We start from the raw sequence: 20,771 nt of genomic DNA on the forward strand, positions 1-20,771 counted from the left end.
TCTCCCAGGTAGACTCGTAATACTGGCGCAAAGGAAGTCCCATTGAAAAAGGACTTTTTGAAAGCGCGCTAGTTACGCTGCGTTACGGCCAAAAAAAGTGTGCGGTACAGAAATACCTGCAAGACTCGTAATACCAGCGGTAGTGAAAAAGCAGCGCTATGAGGCTTTTTCAGCCATAACGCAAAACTCGTAATCTAGCCGTTTGTTTGTTTATGTGATAGCTATCATAAATGTCAGACTCCTGGGTTTCTGTCGCCTGATTGGGTATAACGTTATACTCGCATGCCTACGATTGGCACCCAGCATGTAAACAAAGCCATATGTTGTAGCTTAGGGATTGCTGTCATTACTGCAGCTGGCTGCATTTTCCTCTCAAAATCCGACTTCTGGACGAAAGTGGTCGTGAACTAGTGGGTCAGACACGGTCTAAGGTGTCGAATAGGAATTAATCAAATAGTTTAGATTGCGGCTAAGTTTGCTACGCTTAATGTGATGTCTGTTCTAAATGTCAGACTCCGTAGTGGCCGTATAATGTTTGATTTAAAGTATCGGTTAATAAAGGACCGAGGTCCTTGGTGAATGTTTCCCATCTATTTCATAATAAGTTGGCCTCAGTTAGAAATTAAAGCTAAGGATGGAGCTGGGAATTGGAAATTGATATAATGTCCAATTCTCATTCTATTACACACATGCTCTTTAACATATACCCAAAGGTTATTATTATTTTTTTAATTATTATCGGTTATTTGTAGAGCGCCAACAGATTCCGCAGCGCTATAAACAAATGCGGAGTACAACAAAACAATTATAGGGATCAAATGGGTAGAGGGCCCTGCCAAGAGTTGCACTGTTGTAGTCAGCTCTTAAGAAGGTGATCAACAAACAGCTGGACTCTTAGGCTTACACGGGAGTTTACACGGGAGTGTGATGAGGTGACAAGAGAGGAGGAGAGTAGGAGGTCATGAGCAGAGCGAAGGGGACGGGAGGGAGAGTATCTGGAGACAAGGTCTGAGATATAGGGGGGAGCAGTGCAGTTGAGGGCTTTGTATGTCAGAATGAGAATTTTGTGTTTGATCCTAGAGGCAAGAGGAAGCCAGTGAAGGGATTGGCAGAGAGGTGCAGCAGATGAAGAGCGACGTGTAAGGAAGATGAGTCTGGCAGAGGCATTCATTATGGATTGTAAAGGAGCTAGGCAGCAGGTGGGGAGACCAGAGAGAACTGAGTTGCAGTAATCGAGGCGGGAGAGAATGAGAGATAGGATTAAAATCTTAGTTGTGTCTTGTGTAAGGAAGTGTCTAATTTTAGAGATGTTTTTAAGGTGGAAGCGGCAGGCTTTAGCCAATGACTGAATGTGAGGAGTGAAAGAAAGATCTGAGTCAAATGTGACCCCGAGACAACGGCATTTGGGGTAGGGGTAATGATGGAGTTGTCAACAGTTATAGAGAGATTGGGGGTGGAGAGTTTAGAAGAAGGGGGGAAATAAGGAGCTCAGTTTTGGAGAGATTTAGCTTGAGGTAGTGAGAGAACATCCAGTTGGAGATGTGAGAAAGACAGTTAGTGACATGGGTTAGCAAGGAAGGAGAAAGGTCTGGTGCAGAGAAGTAGATTTGGGTGTCATCAGAATACAAATGATATTGTAAACCGTGGGACTTTATTAGGGAACCTAATGATGACGTGTAGATTGAGAAGAGAAGGAGACCGAGGACAGAGCCTTGCGGTACTCCGACAGAAAGTGATGATGGGGCAGAGGAGGCCCCAGAGAAGGCTACACTAAAGGTACGGTTTGACAGGTAGGAAGAGAGCCACGAGAGGGCTGTGTCACATATGCTGAAGGATTGGAGGGTTTGGAGCAAAAGAGGGTGGTCAACAGTGTCAAAGGCTGCGGACAGATCAAGGAGGATAAGCAGAGAGAAGTGGCCTTTTGATTTTGCTGTAAGTAGGTCATTGGTAACCTTAACAATTGCTGTCTCTGTGGAGTGATGGGGACGAAATCCAGATTGCAATGGGTCAAGGAGGGAATTTATTGTAAGGAAATAGGATAGGCGTGCATAAGCTAGTTTTTCGAGAAGCTTTGATGCAAGAGGGAGAAGGGAAATAGGGCGGTAGTTGGATGGGGAGGTAGGATCAAGGGAAGGTTTTTTGAGGATAGGTATGACAAGTGCATGTTTCAGCGATGAGGAAAATTTACCAGTGCTGAGGGAGAGGTTGAAAGTTTGTGTGAGTATAGGGGTAAGGGTGGCAGAGAGGGAGGGGAGTAGCTGTGAGGGGATAGGGTCAAGGGGACAGGTAGTGAGGTGAGAGCGCAGTATAAGTGCCAAAACTTCTTCCTCAGTAACAGGGGAGAATGAGCTAAGTTTAAGGTTATGTGGGTTGTGGTTGATTGTGAGCATTTGAGGGGGTGAGAGAATGGAATTATGATGAGAGCTGATTTCGTTTCTGATAAAGTCAATTTTGTTATTGAAGGGGTTGGCAAAGTCTTGAGCTGACAGAGAAGTTGTATTAGGAGATGGGGGAGGGTGGAGAAGAGTATTGAAAGTGGAGAACAAACGTTTAGGGTTTGAAGAAAGATTAGAGATGAGTAGAGAAGTAATGTTGCTTATGGAAATTAAGGGCAGAGTAGTAGGAGTTCAAGATAAATTTGTAATGTTGAAAATCAGCTGAACTCCTAGATTTTCTCCAGTGCTGCTCAGCAGGTTGTGTCATGAGAATAAATAAATCTGTTCTATCTTAAGCTGGTTATGTCTAAGGCAGCATCTTAGATCATTGTTGTGGTTAGATCTTTTTTGTTGGGTAAATCCAATTCTCAGCTCCATCCTTAGCTTTAATTTCTAACTGAGGTCAACTCATTATGAAATAGATGGGAAACATTCACCAAGGACCTCGGTCCTTTATTAACTGATACTTGAAATCAAACATTATACGGCCACTACGGAGTCTGACATTTAGAACAGACATCACATTAAGCGTAGCAAACTTAGCCGCAATCTAAACTATTTGATTAATTCCTATTCGACACCTTAGACCGTGTCTGACCCACTAGTTCACGCCCACCTCTGTCCAGTAGTCGGATTGTGAGAAAAATAGAGTCAGATATAGTAATGACAGCAATCTCCAAACTACTACATGTAGCTATGTTTACATGTCGGGAGCAAGCCATCCTTAGGTGTGTAAGCATACATTACACCCAATCAGACGGAAGAAACAACGGAGTCTGACATTTAGGACAGATGTCACATGACTATCTGTTTATTATCCTTATTTTTACAATTGCCTATTTGACTATCACTTTTATTCCACAATCGACAATTTAGCTCAGGGTCTGTCCCACTAGTTCACGACCACTTTCGTCCAGAAGTCGGATTGTGAGAGGAAAATGCAGCCAGCTGCAGTAATGACAGCAATCCCTAAGCTACAACATATGGCTTTGTTTACATGTCGGGAGCCAATCGTAGGCATGCGAGTATAACGTTATACCCAATCAGACGACAGAAACCCCGGAGTCTGACATTTATGATAGATATCCCATAAACAAACACAGTAAGTTCAGCAATACTATATAAACCACCAAACATCAGATATTATTTATTTGCACGAACAGTCTAAATAACAGCAAGATAATGATTAAGGAACACAATGGATGTTCACAGCACAAACGCTAAGATAAACAATTGAACGTCAATCACTTAACAGGATGTGACATCACAACCAATGAGATGTACCACATAACGATATTTTCCTCATAGAACAAATAAGTGAACATTATAAACAATATTAGGAATCACTCTAAAAGATCATTACCACCAAAGAGGTGCACATTCAGATTGAGAAAATAAAAACATTAAAACAATTATGGATCATAATCCGTATCTTACATAGCAATCACTTTCGGTTTTAACACACGCCCACATTGACCTAAAATAGGGCAACAGATCACTATAAATAGATACCAGCCACATACAGACACTAGTCTTGAAAAAGGCCTAGATAAGGCCGAAACGCGTTAACCAAAGAGCTGGTAAGCATATTTTCAATTTCCAAGCCTTTTTTCATACAAATTTTGCTATTAGAATTTATGTTTTTAGGACTTTGAGACACAAAACCAATAGACTTATAAAATCCAAGAACAGGGATTCTCACCCCCAGGAACAAGAAGTTTCTCTCCACCAAGGGATCCTTACATTCACCTCTGGGTGAGGCTTGAGAACCTACACAGTGATTCTCACCACCAGGATTCCACTGGCAGTCTCACCATCAAGAAATAAGGTCATTTTTATCTAACTGTATTTTCATAAACTTCAACATCAAATTATTGGATTATAACCTTTTTGTGTACACAAGAATATTTAAAAAAAAAATTCTACTTTTCTTTTTTTGCATTTTTTCAAATTTTTTCATATTTTTATTTTTACTTATTCTCACTGGACAATTTAAGTTACAAAGCAATTTGTGCCATTTTTGTTTACTATTTTTTTTGGCTAATTGTTTGCAAATCACCCTCACCATCATAGTTGTCACACTGTAGAAATGGAAGATATATAGAGGGCGACTCCTAGTGCAGATCAGTTAGCATTGAATTCTCCCACTAACAACTCCCCTTAGAAGGATACAGTGGGGAGCACACTATAGTGCTGATGCAGCCTGCTGGGTATATTACAGTGGCCCAGCGCACATATACACTCTGGCAATGAACTGTTCCAAGGTTTTTTGCGAGATGTTCCAATAAAACAATAGGAGACTTCAGTAGATAAAAAGAACTTTATAAAAATCAATGCATCATATATAAAATAAGTCAGTAAAACACGCTACACGTTTCTCAGAGCTAACCACTCTGTTTCCTCAGGCAAGTGATACTGAACAATGGCTGAAGTCTCCTATTTATATAACCTAGAACCAATTAGGGTATGAGTTACACCCATTGCACACTCTTTCTCTATTCACACAGGTGCATTTGCCTTTCTAATCTAGAACTGCATTACTTCCCTATAATATGAGAAGTGCATGTCCACTAAGTTATACAATGTATAAAAAACAAAAAGATATATACATATAAGCATATAAAAACATGATACAACATATCAAACAACATTGTTTGCATACCCAATAATTTGTATCTATATACATACATTTCAATCTTATAGTTTCCTAGATGATAGACAGCAATATTTGCAAACCAAGTGATTTATATATGTATACATACATTTCAAACTGATATTTTCCTATGTGATAGACATCTGTAGCCAAATTCCCATTGTCATCTGAGATAATCTTGTGTTGTCATTTTTCCATATCATGGAGACTGTGTTTGTTGTTTCAAGCAACTAATCATTACTATCATGCAATGTAAAATGGCTTATGACCGTGCGTGATCATATATTTATTTCACACCAGCACTTATAACTCTATCTTAATCCCTGTTTGATTTGTCATTACTTTTAAAAGCAACAATCTATGTTCATTACTCTTGGAATTGAGAATCGGCATCTGCGTTTATATGTATTGATCCTACCTGGTTTTGTTATATGCAAATTTGAATCCGCATCTGTCATTAGCCATGTGGCAAGGTGTATAGCCAATCAGATTGCTGGATGGGCACAGAGGTGTGTGGATCTTGCCCAATAGCTATGTGTATAAAGTTTTTTGAAAACTATCAATGTATGCCTCCCACCCCTTGGCCGCTAAAACTCTAATAGTGCAAAGTGTAATAAACAAACTGTGTGTGATTCGAATAATATATGATAGTTGTTCACACTTCCAAAGTTTATCACATATCATAATAGATAGTCCGCTCCTCTGTGTCAGGACTATAAATCCTACAGTTCTCTTGTTTGAAGGATCTTGTTTTGTTCAATGTGTAGCGGTGTGTCCGTTTTAGCCAATTAAATTTCTTGGCTGTTGTTTGAAATTAAATTAAATGAACTAGTGTGTAACTTTGGTATGAATGAAAAGCTGTCCTAATTATGGTCTATTTTAAGACGTATTTACACACAAGCTAATCATAACCTCACAGTTCTTGGCCGCTGTGACTATAATGTTAGTAAGCTATAATTTTCAAAACACAGCGATGTCTAAGAATTTATATAATAAATACCCATCCTTAGAGTGTTTTAAACACATCTTATTGTATAGTGTTCTCTTCTATTACCAGGGCAAAATGTTATGTGTTTATCATATTTGGTAGAAATCTTGCATTGTTTAACTGTGTGAGGGTGTGTCCTTATTAACCAATAGTATTTGATGGATGTTAAAATAAGCTAAATTAAATGAATAAATTTACGGCTCCTAACTATTATATATTGGTACTGTGAAATATACCTGTGTCTATTAAAAAATTGTAAATAGTGATGATAAACTGTTCAAAAAAAATAATTAGTGAAAAATAACTGGGTCTATACTATTTATATGTGTTGCTTGTAATATAATACAGTTTCCTTATATATATAAAAAATATGTAAGACCTCCCATCTGATATTTTTCAAAAAAAATGCAATGTACATAATATTATTGAACCATAGGACGATAATATGCCTATGTAAATACCTCATATTATGAAATAATAATGTTGTGAAACTTAATAAAAACACTATCTATGCAAATAAGTAAATATATGTACCTCATGAAAAAATAAAATGAAATAATCCCTATCTATAAAAACATAAAACAAATGACTTAAGTATGAATATGAACTAATATAAATATGTGGCTAAGTATGGGGATCTCTATCTAAACAATAAACATAGAGTTATGACTAATAATATAGATGTGCCCTATCAAAGAAAAAATTATGATTATGTGTTATAATAACTATGGAGGCATTATAAATATAATGAAGGTACTCTATCTAGTGTAACATAGCTAATGAAAAAATGTATGTGAAGTGAATTCTTATTAACAGTGTAGTCTAAATATCGGAATAGTACCCTATAGGTGTGTATAATAATGTGATTTGTAGATCCAGTAGGTCTCTCTTTGGCGAAGTTTGGTCATTCTATTTTGTGAGTTGCTAGTGGTCACTATCTCCAATGGAGTGATGTTCATAAGGCATTTTTTAGAGCCATGTGATAATGTATGATGCCTGGAAGTACTGTATTTGTCTAGTCCTTTAAGAATGCATCTAAGATGTTCAGACCATCTTTGCCTTATCTTCCTGCAGGTGCGACCTACTGTAGGCCACAAATGCAGGTGATACAATAAACAATAAAAGTAGAACTGCAATTAATTTTTTGTGTTAATGTGAAGACTTCCCCTGTGCTGCTTGATTTAATGGTCCTCTGTCCATTAGTTGTCACACTATTGTAGGACACCATTATTATTATACTATATTCTTCTACAAAGCTCATCAAGGGTCTCCAAACAATTTATTCATGTATTATTGTATGCTACAATATTATTTTTGCTAAACACTTAAATAATCAACCACTCTGTAAGCAATTGTGGTTAACATCACGATTATACCCACACCACCACAGATACCACAACACTATCTAAACCATCACTGAGGGTAACCCCTCACTACATTATCCAACCCAAATTCAGAATTCACAAACAAGGTACCCTACTCTACACGATCCACGGACACCGTTCTAATGGCCCAGACCATCAGGCATCACAACAGATTGCCATGAACATATTGTTTTAATTCTGTATATTTGTACATTGTGGATCCACAATTTTATATACTCTATGTTTTTAACCTTCACCATTATTGCATTTGATTTATCCATGTTTTAACCTACATAAATATATAAATTCTTGATTTTATGCTGGGATCTCAGGTCAGTCTTACAATCAGAACGCTAACTAGACGCACTTATAACTCCCACAAGGGTTCCCCCTCTCACCAGCCCTAATTGAGGCGCTCTGCACTTATATTTCTATTTATTCAGTCCTTTAGGCTAGCTAGATAGCCTCATCAGAGCTTAAAGGGCCATAATACCCAAATGTTTAAACACTTGAAAGTGATGCAGTATAGCTGTAAAAAGCTGACTAGAAAATATCACCTGAACATCTCTATGTAAAAAAGAAAGATATTTTACCTCAAAAGTTCCTCAGTAGCCACATCCCATTATAAAGGATTTCTAAGCAGCAAATAAGTATGTCTGTCCTGGGACAGCTAAGGGGATGAGCATCATGCACTCTCATATTATTTCCCTATTCAGGTTAAAGGAAGCTTACTATGAAGTCTCATGAGAGTTAAGTCAAATCTCATGAGATAACAGTAAAAGAGTTCATGACCTCAGCCCTGCTGATGCTGATTGGCTGCTGTTCATTTCTTCATTTTTTTTTATTTTTTTTACCTGCAGCTGGGAGCATCTGAGTAACTTTTTACACAGAACTTACTTTGGTTAGTTGAGGAGATTGTGAGGGAAAATATCTTGCTTTTTTACATAGAGATGCTCAGATGATGTTTTCCTGTCAGCTTTTTACAGTTATACTGCATCAGTTTCAAGTGATTTAGCACATGAGTATTATGTCCCTTTAAGGTGCAATTATCTCTTAGCGCTATATCTCCACAAAGTAAAAAATGTTTTTTGTTATGCAGACCTTTTGTTTGAAACACAAAGAGGGGCATCTATTAACACAGAGGACAATTCACCTTGCTGAATACTCTTAAAACAGTGAACAATTAACCTTGTTGGATATTCTTATTATGCAGACTAGCAGACAATAATTACATTTTACATAGGTATTTTATTTTGGGCTTGATTGCAACACTTGATGATAAATCCTTGCGGTTGTGAAATGCTAGGATTGACTATTGAAACAGGGGACTTTCAGTCATGAAGCATAAAATGTTTCATGATGAAAGTTCCTTTATTTGTTTGCAGCATTCGCCGCACTGAGCACTGAGCTTCTCAGGCAGCCCACGGCAGAGCATTATTTGCCTGAGAGGTGATGTTTCCCCCTCTTAGCCAATAACCTGTGCGGGAAATCTGGCTTGGCGCCACCTGTCACGGATTTCACACACGGCTATTGGCTAAGAGGGGGAAACTTCACCTCTTAGTCTAATAGGGTTCTGTGATTGGCTGCCTAAGCAGCTCATGCGGCATAATCTGCAAACAAATAAAGGAACTTTCAGCATGATGAATTTTATACTTCATGGATGAAAGCCCTTAATTTTTTCAATGGTCAATTTTTACCATAACTTTAACTCACAATTTGTAATACGCGCACACGCAAAAAGAATTGGGTCGTCTTATGATGCGCTGGTTAAAATGATTAAACATCAACTTTTAATACCAGATTGTGCGTTAGTCTTATCTCAAAACAGAGTGCAAGATATGAACCATGTGCTGTTAACTGCAGCTATTAACTGCAGCTATCAGCTATGTGCTATCAACTGCCTAGGGAGCTATCTGGACATACAGTATCTGGTGAGCCAACGATAAGAGACATATATGTGCATGCACCAGTCACCAGCTAGTGCCTAGTAGTATATTGCTGATCCTGAATCTGCCTAGTTAAACTTTTTGAACAAAGGATTCCAAGAGAACCAATTACATTTGACAACAGAAATAAATTGAGACATTTTCTGTCTGAACCAAATATAAAGTTACTTTTTGACTTTTAAGTTTTGACTTTTAAGTTTGTTTGTCTCTATTCGTCTAACAATAAAACAATATAAAATCATTGTACTACACTTTGGCATTTATCATTATTCTGCAACAAACTGCAGTTATACTTCATAGGTGCTCACCATATGTACAAATATACACCGCAGAGCGCATGTCTGTATAAATAACTATCAGCAAGACCTAATACTCTGTGTCAGTATACAATAACTTACCTTCTACCAACAGTTCAACATATTTAGTGACATATCCTGTTCTCTCCTTAATAATAGTATAGCAGGTATAATTCCCAGTATCTGCATTAGAGAGGTCCCTCAGTAACAGAGAGGCGTTGCCCTCAGGAAGCTGATCATAAAATATCTGTGTCCGGCCTCGGTAGCGTTTATCTTCATACTGTGACTGACTGGCATTGTAATGGAAGCTGTGAACCACAGTGTCATCTTCTGTGCGCTGCCAGTTAATCACAAGCTCATTATAGTCAAATTCATCCCTGTAGGTTACAATACACGGCAGGAGAACGTCTCTGTGTAGCCAACCTACAACTACTGCTGTGCACTGAACTCCTGAAAAGCAGAAACAAAACAATTACAGATACCATTTGTCAATATAACTCATTTAATAATGCTGAGATAGTTTTTTTCCATATAAATATTTGTTAGAGTATTACAGAAAATTCATATATATTCCCCCATTTCACAACTCTGAGTCCTTGCTGACACCATTTTGAACTTTTGCCTTATATGTTGTTTTCTTTTAGCAAGTCATTATTCCAGTATACAGATTTACCACCAAAAAATAGCAACAATGCAGCAACCTGTTGTTATTTTCTATAGAGCACATGATAAAGAACAGCATGTGAACCATTGTTTACTAAACTCTAAAATTAAACACTAAGGGGTAGATTTATGAAGCAGCATATGCTGTTGTTTCCACGTGAGCCTTCTTGCTTGCTGGAAACATAAATTAAGAAGCAGCGGTCATAAGATCGCTGCTCCTTAAAGGATTCCAAAACTTTATTATTTTCAGCCCAACCTGACTATCGTTTTCAAACAACAAACGTTTATATAACATATCTTACCTATTTTTTCAGTAAAACGATTTTTCAGAAGACTTGAAAATTATAATATATATTTAGAGCATGACGTCAGTACAGTCAACCCTCTAATATGGGCCGTGCACTACCAAACACAATCGCCAATCCGATTCCCATTTTATGCATATCATTAAGTGACTATGTCGTCACCAGACGCATGCGCTTTGTGTTCCTTGACTCGCATATGCTATCTCGTCACCAGACGCATGCGCTTATTTCTAACCCTAATGCTCGTTATTGTTAGGGAGATTCTCTCAGCGCAGCGCTCAGTTCTTACCCGATACAGAGGGTCTGCTGGTGACGTATACTATGGACTGAATATTGCGCATGCGCATAGCGGCATTTGTCATCCATTTTGATAACCTGGGTTATCGGTCCGGATTTGAAGATTGAAAAATACTAGCTGGCGGTGGGTTTGGAATTTGTTAAATTTTCAATCTTGATTTTATAAGAAATGGTATTAATTGGAAACACAAAGCCTATTACAAATATATGTAATCTATAATAAACTTGCAATTGAAGATTACTTTTTTTTATGGTTTAGTGTCCCTTTAACTCATCTGCCACCTCTGAGGCGGCGGACTGCAATCATCCCGATCGGATACGATCAGGATGATTGACACCCCTGCTAGCGGCTGATTGGCCGCGAATGTGCAGGGGGCAGCATTGCACAAGCATTTCACCAGAAATGCTTGTGCAATGATAAATGCCGAAAGTGTATGCTGACGGCATTTAGCAATGTGCGGCGGACATGATCCGCTACAGCGTATCATGTCTGCCCGACATTTCATAAATCTACCACTAAGCACCAATTAACCAAACGAAAATGTTATTAGTATTATTATTACAAATTATTATTATTATTAATATTATTATTGTTATTAGTATTATTATTTGATTACAGGTCCAAATCCTCAAATCCGGTATTGCAAACTCCAAACTTATTCTGAAATCCAACTTTTTAATAAATATTTTTTTAAATAAAATTATCAAAAATAGTAAGACCGCACCTTGCATAATTAGACCATTATATCGACATCAGGCCACAGATCACAGTTCTGTGACAGCTGTTGACTGTTCCTGTTTCCTTTGTGCTTTGTATTTTTTCTCAAACATTATTGTGATTGTGAGCAGAAGGAAAAACAGACTAGACCTGGCTGCCTCACTGTACTGCAGCCAGGAGGAAATGAGAAGACAAGATATGACAGGAGAAGGTCTTAGTCAAGATGGAACAGGTCAGCAGTTTCATCCAGAACAAGACTACATGGTATAAAAGTAAACTTATCAGGTAAACCCCTTATGGTAGTAACATGGCGATAAGCCTGCCAGAGGGCAGTCTATGATTAAAAAATACAAACCCCCAAGCTAAAGTTACAAAAAATAAAAAAGTAAAATTACAGAAACAAAATAAACCAAGCTATCCAAAATAAAAAATGTAAACCTAAACTAATACCCCTATAAAAATAAAAAATTCCCCCCAAAATAAAAACAACCCCTAATCTAATACTAAACTACCAATAGCTCTCGAAAGGACCTTTTGTAGTGCATTGCCCTAAGTTAAACAGCTTTTTTACTTAAAAAATTACCCCCTAGCAGTAAAAACCCCCCACCCAACCAACCCCTCAAAATAAAAAAAAATAACACTAAAAAAAACTAAGCTACCGATTGCCCCTAAAGGAGCATTTGTTTGGGCATTGCCCTTAAAAGGGAATTCAGCTAATTTACTGCCCTTAAAAGGGCAATCAGCTCTTGTACAGCCCATTAAATCAATAATCTTTAAAAAAAAATAAAAAAAAATAACTCTAAGCCCCAAATAGATACTCATCGTCCAGATGGCTCATTCATCTTCTATCTTCATCTGGAACGAAGGTGGCGTGGAGCAGAGTGGTATTCCCTGATGTGCAGATCTGGAGTGGCGATCCTCAGCGGCAGTTCTCAGTGGCGGTCTTCAGTGGCAGCGATCTTCAGTGGCAGGGAGGTTCCTCTTCATCCGATCTCCGGCGTACACTGAAAATTGAATGCAAGGTACCGTATTTAATTTGAGGTAATTTGCATTCCTATTGGCTGAAATTTTGGAATTTTAGTCAATAGGAATGCAAGGTACCCCAATAAATATGGGGTACCTTGCATTCAATTTTCATTGTGCGATGGGTGATCACATAAATGGGAGCCTCCACGCTGCTGAGGACCACCGCTGAGGACCGCCGCTGAGAACCACTGCTGAGGATATATATATATATATATAATGGGATGAAGTGGGTGTACAATCTATCAGATATTGAGTTTGAAAATGCTTATTTTAATACTGGACACATTCTGTGTATTGCAGTTCTGAGATCATGAGACATTAGATGCCTGGCTGACTACACATCAAAGTTCAATCCTCCCTCCCTCCCTCAAAATGCAAAATTACACAGGAGAGAACAAAGGATTTAGCCCGCTGTATAAACAAGGCCAGTGGGCCAATTCAAAGTGAATGTTAACATATGGAGCCCTCAGATATATGCCCATAAATGGGGTTCCTGCCCAATATGAATAATAAAACTCACAGGTCCCATGTAAGGAACAGACGGTACGTCTATAAGAATAATGGAGTGTACAAATGTACTCAGAGGAAATAGCCCTTAGCATATAGGTGATAAATTGCCCCATCCTAAGCCCCCAATATACATCTCCCAGATGAGCTGGCGTTTCAAGTAAGAAATAGCAGAAAGAAAACAGAGAGACATGTTTAACCCTAGGAATGCTGAAAGCATATAAGAATTTAAATTGTGTGAGAAGTTAGAAATTCATCTATATGAACTGTATAATTCTCAAAGATTTAATTGATACTCAAGACTGTATAAATATCTATATATGGATATGGGAAATGCAATTCAGATTTGTAATAGATTAAATAACAATTGTAATAATCCCATTTTAAAATATATAATATATTTCGTTTTTTTTATCTTCCAGATGGGGCTAATAGATGCTGATACAGGATTGCCTGCATGGGGTGACCTAAGTCATATATAGTTATGCACTAAATATTTATATAACTTTAAATACATCTCTCAAAATATTATAAGTAGAATGTATAGGAAGTATATATATATATATATATATATATATATATTCTATTTTAACATAGAATTGATAATACTAGTGTTTGATCTCAAATTGTACATTTTCAATTATATTGAATGGGATATATATGCTGATCACATAGTTTATTAATATCAGATAATAGTGAATATACTAAATATACATATTAAATGATATAGTTTACTGTTAGAAATGTTAAAAATGAAACTGTTTGTCTTTGTTTGCTGCCCCCTAGGGGATTAAGACTGGTATGACAGCCAAACAAATTGACTGTTTACAACATATGTTCCCAGTAGGACAATCAAATGTTTCAGCTTGAAGGGCCAATCCAAAGACAAGCTCCGAGGGCCTATCATCCCAATTTTACCAATGATTAGAATAAAAATGTGTGGGGTTATGTCAAGTGATATAGCCTCAGGCAAGAGAAAAAAAGAGGTCTCTGCTGCTGAATTTTGACTGACAAACTGTTGCCTTGGAATCCAGTCTCTACAAAGCAAATGTGGCCTAATTTTTATCAATTTTGCAAAAATTACCTCTTTTAATTTATGAGGTGAAATTGGAGTTAGCGGAGAAACTCTGGAACCTGAAACATTGATTTGGTTATTTGGGTAAAGTATAAGAAACTGTAAAATATATACTATTTAAATGAAAGGCATTCTAAGGAAATAGTTAGATTACAGCTGGTAAATTTAAAGAGCACGCCTTGTATTTTAAGCTCATTTTCATAGTCCCGTGTAGAGTCATATTTAGCTCTAAGTAATTTTTTTGCTAGATAGAGGCCCTTTGTGTTGCATATTTCTAAGGCAGGCTTATTATTATAATCCCTCTGGTGTGTATTAAGTTATTTGCTATATATATATATTTAAAAAAGTGCCTTATCCTAGATAAAAAATAATTTATTTGCTAGACAGGGTTTTACACTCCAGGTTTATAAGTCAGTCATTATAGTGAACTCTTTCAGAACTGTACATAAGCTGGCTATTGTGATTAAATCCCTGGTAGTTATTAATTAAGCATAGTAAGTTGAAAAGATATTAATCTTTTTGGAAGAAAGATAGTCTTATCACAAATTATGCAAAATAGAGGAAATACAAATAAAATTGATATCAATGATAGTGAAGCATTGACAGATCTAATTAGCCTTTTGAATTAGAATGAAAGGGATACTCAAAATGTAAATGGGGATATAATGGATAACATGGAAGTAGTCCCCCCAAACTCACTTCTAAAACCAAAATCAGTTTATATGCCTCCACTATCTCTTGTACCAGCTGTAAGCTATTTTGTAAAAGCAGTAGAAAAAGATCTGGAAAAAGTATATGACAAGGTGTTATTTAATGATAACCTAACTCATAAAGAAAGGACAGCCTTAAATGATCTGATAATGGCTAAAAATATTATCATAAAGCCTGCTGATAAGGGCGGTAACCTAGTCCTTATGGACGAGAAACAATATGTTAATGAAGTAAGACGTCAGCTTAATGATAAAAACCAATATGCCAAGCTACCCTTCAATCCAATAAAAAAACTCACAGTCTGAACTTTTTAAGATCTTGAATGATGCAAAAATTGAAAAATGTATTAGTCTGAAAGAATTCAAATTTATGTATCCTGAGCATCCGGTGACCCCAGTATTCTACACAATACTAATACTGCATAAAAACAGGAAAAAATCAGCCGGGACATCCCATAGTATCAGGAATTGGCATCTTAACTGAGAAAATAGGAAAATACATAGATGTATTTTTAAGGCCTTTTCTGGTGACCTTACCTACATATGTAAAAGATACTTTTTATCTTTTAAGAATTGGACGGTTTGACAGTTTCAAACACTACAATTTTGGTTTCACTTGATGTAGAGGGCCTGTATGCCTCAATCCCTCATGATGTAGGGATCGGGGCAGTCAGACACTTTCTGGAAACAAGAGGTGAGCCATATTCTAAACATACAGATTTTGTTATTGAACTGTTGAAATTTGTTCTGACCCACAATGTCTTCATGTTTGACAATCAAATATACTGACAACTTAAAGGAACTGCAACGGGCAGTTTGTGCCCCCACATATGCATGCCTACATTTGGGTGCATGGGAACTAACAGATGTTTTTGACAGACATGGAGATATTGTGGAGAAATATATACATCTATGGGTCCGATATGTGGATGATATTCTGCTTCTTTGGGACGGCCCAGTGGATCTTCTAAAGGAATTTATTGAGAAATTGAATAAAAATGATAGAAATATCTTTTTAACATTAGAAATAAATGATAGTGAACTAAACTTTTTGGACATTAAGATCAGAAAACAAGGAACTGTACAAAACACAGAAAATTATAGAAAGGACACAGCCACAAATAGCATTCTTGAGGCTTCTAGTGGACATCCAGATAGTGTAAAAAAGGGGGTACCGACTGGACAGTTTATGAGACTTAGGAGGAACTGCTCAATAGATAGAAAATTTGATGAACATGCTTACTTAATGCAAAAAAGATTTGTGAGAAGAGGATACTAAAAAAAAAGCATTAAAAAAGCATGAAAGAGAGCAAGAAACATGCAGAGAGAGTAACTCCTATATAAGGAGAATAAAATCATGGAAAATGAAAATCAAACAATCAGGTTTATAAGTAAATTTAATTGTCAGTGGAAACTATCTTTAAAAAGAACTGGCATTATCTACTTCATAATGAAGGGATAAAAGAAGCAGTAGGTACATACCCCCAAATGACAGCAAAAGGGCACAAAATTTGAAAGATGCACTAGTAAAAAGCAACTATGTAAGGTCTCCCCATATGGGAAATTGGCTTAGTTCTCATAAGATAAGAGGCAACTCTCCATGTGGAAGGTGTGTGCACTGTCCATTTATGATGAGGACTAAAACTTTCAATACAGAAGAAAGACGATATCAGATAAAACATTTCGCTAATTGTGATTCTTTCGGTGTGGTTTATCTCCTCTCTTGTTCTTGTCCCAAATTCTATGTGGGTAAAACGAAAAGACAGATCAAAGACCGCATAAGAGAACATAGAGATGACATAACCTCCCGAAAGAACACAATTGTGGCAAGACATTTTTTTGAAAGCCATGAATCAAACCCTGAAACTTTGAGGTTTGTGGGCATTGATAGGGGCATTATGTCAGGAAGAGGAGGTGATAAGTGCCTTTTACAAAAAGAGACTAAATAGATGTATACTCTTAAGACACTTTATCCCAGAGGTCTTAATGAAAAATTTGAATTTGCGAGTTACCTTTAAGGACATAAAATCAATCTATGTACTTCCTAACATCTATATACTTTTAAAACTCATATAACACCACTAAGTAGGAGTCACACCTAAGTAAAAATTATTACATTTAAATATCTATATATGCTTATTCAGCTTAGACTAGATGTTTATATGGAGGTAGGAGAAATAAGTATTAATGTAATTTAAGAGCGTGTTCAATTAAACAATATAGAATAGAGGGTATATTCAGCTATCTATATGGTATATGTTTAGGTAAGACATGCCTATAAAGCATCGGATATGATGCAGTAAATTAATTAGGATTAATAACAATAAAACAGTTTTCTGTTTTTGTACCAACGTTAAATAATGATTTTATAGGGATAAAGGATTTAAGAACCTATATAAAACTTACGGCTAGATTTAGAGATTTGTCGGAAACGACCCGCGTAGCTAACGCTGGCTTTTTTTTCCCCAGACCTTTTAAATACCGCTGGTATTTAGAGTTCACAGAAGGGCTACGTTAGGCTCCAAAAAGGGAGCATATAGCATAATTTACCGCCACTGCAACTCTCAATACCAACGGTGCTTACGGACACGGCCAGCTTCAAAAACATGCACGATTCCCTTATAGGAAACAATGGGGCAGTTTGAGCTGAAAAAAAACCTAACACCTGCAAAAAAGCAGCGTTCAGCTCCTAACGCAGCCCCATTGTTTCCTATGGGGAAACACTTCCTAAGTCTGCACCTAACACCCTAACATGTACCCCGAGTCTAAACACCCCTAACCTTACACTTATTAACCCCTAATCTGCCGCCCCCGCTATCGCTGACACCTGCATATTTTTTTAACCCCTAATCTGCCGCTCCGTACACCGCCGCAACCTACATTATACCTATGTACCCCTAATCTGCTGCCCCTAACACCGCCGACTCCTATATTATATTTATTAACCCCTAATCTGCCGCCCCCAACGTCGCCGCCACCTACCTACAATTATTAACCCCTAATCTGCCGACCAGACCTCACCGCTACTATAATAAAGTTATTAACCCCTAATCCGCCTCACTCCCGCCTCAATAACACTATAATAAATAGTATTAACCCCTAATCTGCCCTCCCTAACATCGCTGACACCTAACTTCAAGTATTAACCCCTAATCTGCCGACCGGACCTCACCGCTACTCTAATAAATGTATTAACCCCTAAAGCTAAGTCTAACCCTAACCCTAACACCCCCCTAAGTTAAATATAATTTAAATCTAACGAAATAAATTAACTCTTATTAAATAAATTATTCCTATTTAAAGCTAAATACTTACCTGTAAAATAAACCCTAATATAGCTACAATATAAATAATAATTATATTGTAGCTATTTTAGGATTAATATTTATTTTACAGGCAACTTTGTATTTATTTTAAACAGGTACAATAGCTATTAAATAGTTAATAACTATTTAATAGTTACCTAGTTAAAATAATTACAAAATTACCTGTAAAATAAATCCTAACCTAAGTTACAATTAAACCTAACACTACACTATCAATAAATTAATTAAATAAAATACCTACAATTATCTACAATTAAACCTAACACTACACTATCAATAAATTAATTAAATACAATATCTACAAATAAATACAATTAAATTAACTAAAGTACAAAAAATAAAAAAGAACTAAGTTACAAAAAATAAAAAAATATTTACAAACATTAGAAAAATATTACAACAATTTTAAACTAATTACACCTACTCTAAACCCCCTAATAAAATAACAAAGCCCCCCAAAATAAAAAAATGCCCTACCCTATTCTAAAATTAAAATAAAAAAGCTCTTTTACCTTACCAGCCCTTAAAAGGGCCTTTTGCGGGGCATGCCCCAAAGAATTCAGCTCTTTTGCCTGGAAAAAAAAACATACAATACCCCCCCAACATTACAACCCACCACCCACATACCCCTAATCTAACCCAAACTCCCCTTAAATAAACCTAACACTAAGCCCCTGAAGATCTTCCTACCTTATCTTCACCACGCCGGGTATCACCGATCGGTCCAGGCTCCGATGTCTTGATCCAAGCCCAAGCGGGGGCTGAAGACGTCCATCCTCCGGCTGAAGTCTTGATCCAAGCCCAAGCGGGGGCTGAAGACGTCCATCTTCCAGCTGAAGTCTTGATCCAAGCGGCGGCTGAAGAAGTCCATCATCGGGCAGAAGTCTTCATCCTATCCGGGCAGAAGAGGAGATCCAGACCGGTAGACATCTTCATCCAAGCGGCATCTTCTATCTTCTTCCATCCGATGACGAGCGGCTCCATCTTCAAGACCTCCGACGCGGATCCATCCTCTTCTTCCGACGTCCTAAAATAGAATGAAGGTTCCTTTAAGGGACGTCATCCAAAATGGCGTCCCTCGAATTCCGATTGGCTGATAGGATTCTATCAGCCAATCGGAATTAAGGTAGTAAAATTCTGATTGGCTGATGGAATCAGCCAATCAGATTCAAGTTCAATCCGATTGGCTGATCCAATCAGCCAATCAGATTGAGCTCGCATTCTATTGGCTGATTCTGCATAGTTAATAACTATTTAATAGCTATTGTACCTAGTTAAAATAAATTTAAATTTGCCTGTAAAATAAAAATAAATCCTAAAATAGCTACAATATAACTATTAGTAATATTTTAGCTATCTTAGGGTTTATTTTATAGGTAAGTATTTAGTTTTAAATAGGATTAATTTAGTTAATAAGAGTAATTTTTATTTAGATTTATTAAAATAATATTTAAGTTAGAGGGTGTTAGGGTTAGTGTTAGACTTAGGTTTAGGGGTTAATTAGTTTAATATAGATTGCGGCGGTATAGGGGGGCAGGATAGGGGTTAATACATTTATTATAGGTGGCGACGGTGTAGGGGGGGCAGCTTAGGGGTTAATAAGTTTAATATAGGTGGCGGCGGGGTCCGGGAGCGGCGGTTTAGGGGTTAATAAGTTTATTAGAGTTGCGGCGGGGTCCGGGAGCGGCGGTTTAGGGGGTAATAACTTTATTTAGTTGCTGGGGGCTCCGGGGGCGCCGGTATAAGGGGTAAAACAGTATAGTATAGTGTGAGTGCTTAGTGACAGGGGTATCAATAAAGCTGTAGAAAAGCTGAAGAGCAGCAAGATCGGATGAGTGATAACTATCACAGTCCGCTGCTCATCGCCCCGTACTTGGTGCGCGGCTTTTTGACAGCTTTTTAATAACTTTGGCGAGCGTATTCAGGTCTGCGGCGGTGATGTGAGGCGAGCTTAGGCGAGCGTATTGGGGCCGGCGAAGGCAGGTAAGTAGACACGTTGATAACTAGAGGCCATAGTATGTATGTTGAGTGACTGTAGCGAGTGAGTTTTGTTGATACTTTGTATATGTGTATATATATTTTTTTGCTATGCTTGTATTTGCCTAGTTTGTTTTCCGTTCTGGACTTTGAACTGTGTTAAAATTAAAATGTGCTTTATATAAATGTAAAGAGTGTTGTTTTCCCTGTCTTTTTGAAGGCTTTCTAACAGACTGAAGTCTTTGTTTTTCTCTTATAGTAAAACAAAAATATAGTAAGTTGGTGATCCATATTGGGCACTGAACTATTATTGGTTAATAACAGAAGATTCTAACAGAATCTGATAATAACAGAAGTTAAAAAATGAATGAGTTTTATTAATGAAATCTTTAGTATATACTTCTCTTCAGAGCTATTTCACTATAAACGCTACACAGATAAGAGCTGAAGTTCCTGTCGCCATTTTCATCAATTGATTGACAGAT

At 37.2% G+C, this 20,771-nt stretch overlaps 1 protein-coding gene across 3 annotated transcripts in view; it reads right to left on the reverse strand.

The window, feature by feature from the left end:
- Positions 1-20,771, reverse strand: part of LOC128662555 (uncharacterized) — a 204,142-nt gene that overhangs the window by 134,814 nt on the left and 48,557 nt on the right. For all 3 annotated transcript variants that reach the window (XM_053716347.1, XM_053716348.1, XM_053716349.1), the window contains exon 3: positions 9,785-10,132. In XM_053716347.1, coding sequence (XP_053572322.1) covers positions 9,785-10,132 — 348 coding nt within the window. The remainder of the gene's footprint in view (positions 1-9,784; positions 10,133-20,771) is intronic.

Source organism: Bombina bombina, chromosome 6, assembly GCF_027579735.1.
Source record: "Bombina bombina isolate aBomBom1 chromosome 6, aBomBom1.pri, whole genome shotgun sequence".
Lineage (NCBI taxonomy): Eukaryota > Metazoa > Chordata > Amphibia > Anura > Bombinatoridae > Bombina > Bombina bombina.